We start from the raw sequence: 10,628 nt of genomic DNA on the forward strand, positions 1-10,628 counted from the left end.
TGTGATAACGATAACCTGCGGAAAACCATCTCACTTATTTGAATGGATGTAACCAATTACACTATTAAACTTTGAAACCAGGAGTCAAAAATCAGCAGCAGATATGTCCTGACCTGGCTGGTGCTTACGATGCCTGAGAATAACATCTGGGAGTTCACTTAAGTCTGAGAAACCTTTATCCCCACCCCTGTAAACACGCGCGCGCACACACACACACACACACACAGAAAGAGAGCAGCAGCACTTTTGTCAAGCAGCTTGTGAGGATATTGAGAGCAGGGTGAAGGGTGGCTGAGCTGGCTTCCCCCTGCAGAGTCTGCAACACCAGTCGGATGAATCTCAAACATTAATCCCACAGAGATATTGACAGCATGCAGAGATATGACTGCAGCCCCTGCTGCCGCACACTGCAGTTCAACACTAACTCACAGGAGAAAACTGTGAAATATGAAAGACAAAGTGAAAACTGGAGTCTGAAGACACAATAAATCCACAACCTGGCTCTATCCTCATCATCATCATCTCCACCTTCATTTGTGCAGCTCTCTTTCTCTCTCTTTAATTCACTCTCTCACTCTCTATATAGTCAGTTTGATTGAGTATCTTTTTCTCTCCTGTGTGCTCAGCAACAGCCTCCCTCCTCACCCCACACTCAGACACACACACTCATGCTCTCACACACCTCCCTGTATGCAGCTGCCTGAACTCGTGAAACACTCTGCATGAGGCGACTGGTACCCTGGATTCTTATGATCCTTCATTTTGAGGTAAGCACACACGGGCTGGACTGTCTGGCGCGTTGGTCAGTACCGTACATCTTACGGACCCAGAGGGACTCTAAGTGGTAATAAAATGGGATCACTATGGCTATGACTCGGTTGCAGCAGCTGCACTGTTGGCACTTAATGCAAGCCACATTACAATTTCCTTTTGTGTGGCGGTGTATAATCTGTCTTACAGACTGTGCTCTAGATAAACTGCATATTAGTGTAATGCATCTTGTTTGGTATATGTTGATAGAGGCTGGATGAGCAGTGTGTACATTCAAATGTTCTACTTTGGCCAGAATATGCTACAAAATTGTATTTGGTGTTAAACAATCATTGATCATTGTGTTCCCTAATGAATTCATGAGCTACTGTACTGTACTGTTGTTCTACAAATGCAGAAAATGTATGTAAGAACCAGGCATTTTCAGTAATCTTCTGCCAATATAGGCTTGAGTTTTACATAAATTGCTAACTTTTGGCTGCTATGTGTTCAATTTAGTAAGTGGACATTTCCTTTGTATATTCCCAGCAGCTGTAAAACTGTTTGAGGAGCAAGTGTATATTTTGCTGTCACCGTGTGACAGTTTATTGGTCTAGTTTTGGATGAAGACCAACAGATCTGCTGACTAAAGAGCTGCAGTCACAGAACTTTAGAAGACGGGAGCTTGTGTTTTTTTTTATTTTATTCTGGCTTGCGGTCCAGTGATGCAGAGTGACTTGCAAGCGGCAGGCCCACTGGTCCAAATGATAAAAATCCTCCTCTCTTAAATCATTTCCGAACATTTCTGAAACAAAGGGAGTGTCTAATACATCTATCAGTTTCTCGGCTGCATTGCTTTAACAAGGTAAAGATGCATCAGAGTGCAGAGCCTTGGCTCCAGTTTCAGGCAGAGAATGCTTTCTTGGTTTGAGCCGACAATAACCAACATCATCACACCGAACCAGGTTTCACCACTGGACATCACTCATCTAAGGCTTCTGCTTCTTCTGTGCTTACAAACAATCACAGCTCTCTGAAGTTCCTATCTGCTTTATTTGGAGGTACCTGCACTACTGTATTTGTTCCCCAGCTGCTGATCAGTATCAGCAAAAGGACATAAATCTAAAATGAGGCATCGTTCATCCAGAACTGGGAAATCCCCCTTTTTGTGTGACACTGCCACGCCTGATAGCTTCAACTTGTTGTTTATTGTTTTCGCCATCGAGGATTATCCTCACTACTGACAGTTTTTGTGTTTTTGAGGAAGTGAATGTTGTTCTTATCTTACTTGAAATCTTTGATGTAAATGCTGCTAATACTGAATTGCGTATGAAAATGTGTCTCTGGTTCTATCTAGTGTCCCCTCCTTCAGAGTGTGAGGTGGACGGGCTCCCCAGTAGTTACGGATCCAGGGACGCCATCCTCAGGTCTGGGTCGAGGAAAGACTGGAAAAGACGAAGGCGTGGGCAACTAACGCGGATCAGCAGGTAAGCTCAACTATTGTGGGTGCATCTGTCTTCAATCACATCTGTTCGATGTGTGAGGCAGGCCCGATGACGTTTTATCAGGGATGTTGCATTTAATGTGTGTCAGCAGTGTGGTCCATTTAATGCTTCATGTGCAGCTAATAGGCAGGCTGCTGCAGGCGTGTATACAGCTGGGGTTGCTGTCAGGCACTGTGGTCAGTATGAAACCCTCGTCTTTGTGTGGTTGCTGATGTTTCAGCTGCAGCAGCACTGAATCTGGCAGAGGGAAACAGCAGCCTGTGCTTGGACTGAGTGGAGGTGCAGCCATGCGCTGCTCCACCCTGCTCTGCATCCTCACGGGGGTGCTTCTCTACTTGGTGCTGGGAGCTGTGGTGTTCCGCGCCTTGGAGGTTCCACGAGAGGAGGGCAAGCACATGCACCTGCAGGACACACGCCGGGACTTCTTGTTGAACTTCACCTGCGTCAGCCCAGAAAACCTACAGGTCCTTATAGAGGTACAGATCATGACAAGTTCCGCTCATTAATATGTGATCAATGGAGCACCTAGCAACGGTGTAGTCTCTCCAGTTCCTCCAGTGGGTGGGGCATCACTGAGGGTGGAGGAGCTCAAGTGCTTCCTCCTCTTGTGATTTCAGTCTAGTAATGGGATATTAGCAATTCATTGATACATCACAACCACCTGTGCTACCTAAATCAGTTTTATGTATGTGATGCCTAATCACAGGTTATGGCCATTAAATGAGTTGTGAGCAGTTGTACCAAATGATTTGATTTTCCTTCTCAGTTCATGTCATTTAAAAAAAAAAATTTAAAGGCCTAATTTAAAGGTATTCAGTATTTCAGTATAACTTGTGACTGACAATAATGCTGCACTATTTTCTTCCTTTCATTGTCATGCGCATTTAATTTTTTTTTATGACTTTACAGGCTGAAACTTACTTTACGTTACGTTATTTCTGTATAATCAAAAAAGCTGAAATGCAATGAAATTAACATGCAAAGCTGATCCTTTTATGGAATATTTTCTTCAATATTATAGTGATTACTACATCTTTACACATACAACAAGGTCTCAGTAACTAAACCTACAAATTGTGACTGCAAAAGGGACTCTGCTTGTGTATAGGTTGTTGTTATTTATGTATAAACAAACTCTAATCTGAAGCTTAGAGACTGACCACCTAGCTAAAAATATATTTTGGCCTGGTGTCTGACAGATAACTGTCTCATTGGGAACTTGGTTGACTCTGACGCTACAACTTCAATCAGATTTGTGGGTCCTCAGGGTGACCATTCAGATTTGTAGAGTGCTTGGCACTGGTCAGTGAAGCTCTCTGTGAGCCTGTGGAGCAGTACAGCACACTGTGGGCCAGAGAACAGGTGTGGTCAGAGCAGCTATGTGAGGATCAGCTCTAGTGCGTGTGTGTGGGTGTAAGTGCATGAAAGCTGATCCATGCATAGGTTGAGCGTTACAAGCCAGGTTGGCAACCGTGCTGTGATCCTGAGATGTGTGTCCTCGTTCCAGAATGAAAGTTGTAAACTACTGTTTTAGCCTGCAAAGTGATCTATAGATGCAATGGCTGACATTTGCAAAAAGGTTAAAGGGACTTAAGAAAACAGTGCAGCCTTCTTCATCCTGGTTACTGATTAAATGAAAAGACTTAAAGGATAATGAGGACACATGTATTGTGGTTCATAATATTAGCAGTTAATGAATGACAAAGTGTTCAATATTAAATGAATAAAACATAAATGATGAAAAATTAAAATTAAAATATATAAATATATAAAAAACAAATAATTACTTATAAATTGTTATTATTTCATGATGGCATTTATCATGACACATTTTGTTTTATAATTTAACCTGAAATAAAATGTCTAATATGCAATAAAAATAAAAGTTATTACAAAAATAAAAATGATGTAATAGTATTTCATAATAATTAAGTTAAGTTAAGTTTTAATAGTTTCTCCGCAAAATATTGTTTATTTTATTAAAAAGAGACAAAAGGAGAATTGTTGGACCAATTAAAAAAAGTAATTACTTAGATGTATAATACACAAATAAGTTCAGTTTTTTCAAATTAATTTTGAAGCAATTGTCTAACTTGTTGACTTGATTTGAAAAAACATAACATCTATTTTAATTTTATAATTATTTTTTTTACTGAACACATGCCCCATTGATAAAAGCTACAAAGATGAACGATTAAATTCAGTCTTATAAGGAATTTGTCTCGTTGATCTTTAAAAAAAAGTAAGGTTAACTCAAAGAATTTGAAATTTGTTGACTTTCTAAAACAAAAGCTCCCAGTACAATGTTTCCACATTATTATAATCATAGAGACACACTCAAGCCACCTGATGATATGATGTTTCTATTGTTAGGTCTTGTTGGAAAATCATTAGAATAGTTTAGATGAGCTTACACTGTAGCACACTATAACACATGTGCACTTCATGACAGCTTACATAAGGAGTGAAGTCCTGTTATTCATGAGTGAACCAGGCAGCTGTTATGAAGTCATTTTTCAGATGTTGTTCAGTTCATCAAGCAGCATTGTGGGTCAGGTTTCATTGAACCAGTTTTAGCGGATGTCAACAGGTCTTCAATAGATTCAAAGTTCTTTCCGATTACAGTATGTTTTCAATGTGAGTAATAAGAGATGTCACAAACCACACAATACCACTGTTGTACCACTGGCTGTTAATGTGAAAGATAACGTGTATGGTGATAGTACAGGATGGCTCACTTGTGGTGTGAAAAAATAACAAACAGATGAATCACTAATGAAAATAATCTAAATAGAAATCTATTTCAAACAATCTGTAACACAGTGTCACTCCTGTCATTTTATATTTTTTGTTTTGCAAAAATAGATTTTTCATTAGAACACAAAAGATGATCTAATTAATGGTTCTGTTCTTCAGAGCACTCAAAAACTTACAGACTGATCCACTTAAATGGCCCCATGTGGTTACTTTGTGGCCAGGTATGTCAGTATATTGCAAAGCTGAATTCCACTGCTCTCCCTCATCCCCATATTTCCCTCTACAGTCTTACTCCCTGTGTTGTTTAATAATAGTACAGCACTGAAATGTGGCTAAATAGTCTGACAGAATAGAGTGTGAGACAGTATTGTTTCTTGGCTCTAAATAGTTCAGACAAATTCCCAGCGGTGCACATTGCTAACCTCATAATTTACCTTTTGACCCTGAATTCTTTTAATTTAACATGAGCCAGTTGAGGAGTAGAAAAAGCTTAAATTTCCACATTTCAGATTGAACAAGGCCCAAAACCGAGGTCATCCAATGGTTGCCTTTGCTCAACCATTGAATGAGCAAAGGCAATGTGTAGAACCCAATAAATTAAAATTTTTTCATATGAAATGTTTTTAAAAGGTGAATAAATAAATAAACAAATGGTCATATAAAACCAGATGTTAGAGAATTATACTAATGATAGCTTTAATGTTGAAAACAACAACAAGGTTTGGCAAAACTGTTGTCCATATTAACACTAATTAGAAGCCTCTGCAATTCAAATTAATGCACAACTGGAACTGCAAAACATTCCAAATCAATCAATTTTCGCAAATGAGTTGGGACAGACAGATGCAGTGGCGTCAGTCCATCAGACGGGCTCAACCAGACCCAGCCATGTCTCTGTGATCATAAACTTAACAATGTTAATAATGATAATGCTCAATCACAACTTCATCATAGTCAGCTTTAAATTCAGAGTTAACAAATGTCTTCAAGTACCAACAGACACAAAAACGATAATTAGATCAGGGAATTAGATTATCTGTGCTGGCAGTGGTTCGATACACTCGGGACAGAATGGAGCCGTCACAGTTGTACATCACCAGTCTCTTCGTTGTCTCTGACTGCCGGCTGCTGATGCAGTGACAATGCAATTTCTACACTACAGAATTTCCTACATGACTGGGGGACCTAAAGCCTCCAGCCAAAGTAACAGATTATAAAGTAATACATCGATTGATGTTCAGTTGGACAGTAAAAGAAACTCACGGTCGTGTGTGCCTTATCAGAAATCAGTCATGTTGAATTATGTTAATTGACTAAACTCTCCTGTTCCAGGAAGTGGTGGAGGCCGTCGGTGAAGGTGTGGATCCCAGCAGCAACATCACCTTTGTCAGCCAGTGGGATCTAGCTAGTGCCTTTTTTTTCTCAGGGACAATCATCACAACCATCGGTGGGTGTCCATTAAACCGTTAAGACCTCCAAAATGTGACTGGAATCTACATTTGGTGCCTTTAAATCATCTGCTCTTACACCTCAGGTTTTGGAAACATCTCCCCCAAGACGGAGGGAGGGAAGTTGTTCTGTATCTTCTATGCCCTGGTGGGAATCCCGATGTTTGGTATCCTTCTCGCTGGAGTCGGAGACCATCTGGGTACTGGGCTGAGGAAAGCTGTTGCCAAAATAGAGACTCTCTTCCGGGTCAGACCTCAACAGAGCTTTCAAAGTCTTCTTTGCTTGCACCGTACATGTACTTCCCTTTATTTGTCTCTTCCTGCTACGTTGTTTCCCTCTGATGACAGAAATGGCGAGTTAGTCCAACGATTGTGCGAGTGATCTCAGCCGTCCTGTCCATCCTGCTGGGATGCCTCCTGTTTGTCGCAGTGCCTATCCTAGTTTTCCAAGAGGTTGAGAAGTGGACTCTTCTGGAGTCGGCCTACTTTGTAGTTATCACCCTGACAACAGTTGGGTTTGGAGACTATGTTGCAGGTATAGAACAGTTAATCAACCACCTACAGGTTTCTTAACATACCCTGACAGAGGTGTGTACAGGCTCTCTGAGGGGAAATCATAAAGGAACAGCTTTTCTTAGAGGCGGACAAGGTAGGGCCCCAAAATAAGTGAGCCCCTAATGGCTATACTTAAATTGAGATGCTTGGATAGAAAACATGTAAAGTATGTAAGGCAATGCGCTATCCTACACAGCATCAAACCCTGAAAAGAGTCATCACAAGGGGCATTTCAACATAAAACATACGAGGGAAAGTAGAACGCTATTTGTTAAACCCCCAGAAGTAACCTCCTTCTGTTGCTGAAACCTCTGTATGCAGTAGCAACATCATGTTACTAACAGGTGACCCCTGCGGCACCGACTCTACGACTCCTAACCACCTGACACACAGCCACAAAGATAAAGAGAGAAGGTCCAACCACATGCTGGCCCAGAAATCAGATCCTTTATTTAGGTAAAAGTTAGAAAATATTACAAGATACTATAAAAAACATCCTGGGTTCAAAGTTTTAATGACATCAATTACATGTAAATAATAATTATTAATATTGATAGTTTGACATGTAAGTGACATATTGAAGGTCCAGTGTGTAACATTTAGGATGTTCTACTGGTAGAAATATAATATCCATGGGTATGTTTTCATTAGTGTACCAAACACTGGCTGTAGATAGGGCTTTTTTGTGGCTACTGTAGTTTCTCCTACACAATTCACAATCCGTTATCATTCCAGGCTGGAATAGAAAGTAAAGTAGAAGTATCTCAGATTTTTATTTAGATAAAGTAGTGAGTAAATGTACTTTTTTGATGGCTGGACCAGAGAGATGTCAGGAAAGCAGAGGAAAAACAAATTATTTTATCCATTAAAATTAACACCAGTTAACACCAATAATACTGGGTGAGAATAAGGCATGAGGGAGGCCTGGAACCTGGAGCCCCCAAAATCACAAAATCTGCTCTTGCCCTGTCTGCATGTAGAGATGACAGTAGGGTATTTTTGCCCTGAGGTCACATCAGAGCTGAACCTGAGCTAACCAGAGAGGACCCTCAGAGGCCAAGGGGCATAAAAGTATAATCAGTGCACTGATACATCTCCATTAAATAGCCAAAATGTCCTATTTTAAAGAGAGCCCTGAACCCTGTACACACCACTGATTGGTTGTCATCTTGCTTTAGGATACAGATCAACTTTACTCTGTTTGTGCAAAGCTGCTGAAGTGAAAATGTTGTGGTCTAATTTGTTAATATCTGACTTGCACTTGCTCTTGCATATTTTTGCTTTTTCGTTGAATTTATCGATCTGTAGATGCGCTGCTGGTATGACTTAATTAGTCATCCATAACTATAACCGTTAGTTGCAATGCATTAAGTTCACTTAGCACAGACAATTTTCATTTAGCTGATAAATTATTTAGGATTGTGTTCTTATAACAGATGAATTATTGATCATCTAATCGACTAGATAATATTTCCTATTTTAAATGTTTATTTACTCTACATAAAAGGGCGGATGTATGTATGAATGTGTTGCCTTTACTCACTGCTGCTGTATACTGTGTCTTTGTATCTTCTCAAAGGGGATTCTGGAAACGAAGGGAGTGACCACTGGTATAAGCCTCTGGTGTGGTTCTGGATCTTGCTCGGTCTTGCCTACTTTGCATCTATCCTGACAATGATTGGTAACTGGCTTCGGGTTCTATCTAAGAAGACCAGAGCTGAGGTACTTCTTCGTCTCTCATGTCTGTTTTATCATGTCTTGTCTCTACCACTTCCTTTTCAACAGCTCTGGTTTCATCCCCTTCTATTAGATGGAGGAACTTCGAGCCCATGCCACTGACTGGACTCAAAACATCCAGAATATGTCAGTGGATTTTCGCATCCCAGGAAAAATTGATGACCCATTCAAACGGCGTCGGCGAAAGCGCCGCCACGGCCCTCGCAGCCATGGTCACAGTGTGTCAGCTACCGGGGCCCCTGAGGGGAAAGAAGAGCAGCATGAGAATCAGACAGAGTCAGGATCTTACACTTCTTCCTCCTCCTCGAACGAATCAGGGTCTGGATCAGAAACAGACTCTCAGGCCACTCAGACGGAGCGAGTGCCTGAAGAAAAAACTGCAGAGCCTCCAAAGGAGGAGACTCTTCCAGATCCTCACCTGTCTCAGCCTCTGGACTACTTTGGGGAGAACCTTGCATTCATTGATGAGTCTTCAGATACCCAGAGTTGTAAACTACATTTGGATCCTCTGCTGGATACAACGCAACCCAACTCTGTACGCTCTCGTCAGCCCAAGAGGAGACGCCACAGGAGACCTGTTCCACAGAGAAGCCCCAAAATCAACCACTCCAACCTTGACAGGACGGAGCCCAATGGAAACCCAAAACCAGTTCCCGGTCTACCACTAAAGCCTTAAGGTCGAACATGACTGCTAGCACATGAATCGACATGAGATGCGTTCATAATCTGACAGGAGGAGTTCTCAGTGTAGCAATTTATTTGTGTATGTGTACTGCTTACTTACACACACTTAAGATGAAAACATGTTGCAGAAGCCTTAGCCACTTGTGGTTTGCTTTTAATGCTCTTAGCATGCGAGTGTGTATGCCTCAATCAAAGATGATGAAGTGATTTTTATGCCAATGTTCCCATTACTTTTCTGAGGAGTTACTGCTCTCTACTGGACCAAGACAGAAATGCACTACCACTCTCTCAACATGAGGGCTCCCGCCTTTTACTAATCCAAATAGTGCAAGAAAGAGCAACCAAAAACCATGTGGTCAGAAACTTGCCACAGCAGCATGGTACTCATGTTGAAGAGAGGTTGCTTTGGTCTGAGACAGTTACTCTTGAATCCTGCCAACAATTTAAACGGGTACCAAACTGGCTCTTGTACATTTTTGGTATGTAACGAAACCTTTTTTAAAATACTGTGTACAACCATAATATTTGCATTTTGATGGCCAGATGCATTAATCCTACTGTACTGCATTAATAAAGATTTTTTAAATGAAGCAGTAGCACTGTGTCTTGCAATCATGTTTAGCACATTATAATAAGCTTCTCTGGGAAACATTTTTATCAGCAGACACATCGTCTTCTTACATAAAAAAGTAAGTAAACATCTTTCACAAAGCTGTGGTCATAACAATGTGCATTCAGGAGTGCTGAACTGCAATGGGGACTTTTCACCCAGCCCCTGAAAATCAGGACCGTGTGTCCCAGATCCCATACTTATTGTAGCAATGTCAGCATGCAGTTTTCACAGTGCCCAGCATACAGTGCAACTCCATAAGAATCATCTATGGTATCCGGTTCCATACCAGAATCAATTACTCATGTCCAATATCTTTTCCTGAGGGGCTGTCCTGTAGAAAATGTGCTGCTCACAGAATCAGTCACATTACTGAGCTCAGAAAATAACCCACACCAGCGTGAACTTTCACTAGGATGAAACCAGAGACCCTGATTTTGTCGTCATATAAAATGTCCAAGTCACTTTTTATAGATGTCTGTTAATTTAGTGTTTAACACCTAGATTAAACCTAAAAAAACACCTTGATAGGCAAAAAAGGAAGAAGAATCACTTTATAGTTTTGGGAGTAGTTTTGAAAAA

At 40.8% G+C, this 10,628-nt stretch overlaps 1 protein-coding gene across 2 annotated transcripts; it reads left to right on the plus strand.

The window, feature by feature from the left end:
- Positions 1-590: 590 nt before the first annotated feature.
- Positions 591-10,026, plus strand: LOC118331142 (potassium channel subfamily K member 4). Of its 2 annotated transcripts, none has more exons than XM_035665913.1 (8): positions 591-767; positions 2,108-2,237; positions 2,476-2,731; positions 6,345-6,459; positions 6,547-6,707; positions 6,809-6,995; positions 8,595-8,737; positions 8,826-10,026. In XM_035665913.1, exons 3-8 carry the CDS (start codon positions 2,543-2,545, stop codon positions 9,426-9,428), a joined length of 1,398 nt encoding a protein of 465 aa, XP_035521806.1. In that variant the 5' UTR covers positions 591-767; positions 2,108-2,237; positions 2,476-2,542; the 3' UTR covers positions 9,429-10,026. The 2 variants fall into 2 exon arrangements, with proteins under 2 accessions (XP_035521806.1, XP_035521808.1); XM_035665915.1 differs by having other exon boundaries at positions 761-844.
- Positions 10,027-10,628: the final 602 nt, after the last annotated feature.

Source organism: Morone saxatilis, unplaced genomic scaffold (genome assembly GCF_004916995.1).
Source record: "Morone saxatilis isolate NCDOM2014 unplaced genomic scaffold, NCSU_SB_2.0 Contig20, whole genome shotgun sequence".
Lineage (NCBI taxonomy): Eukaryota > Metazoa > Chordata > Actinopteri > Moronidae > Morone > Morone saxatilis.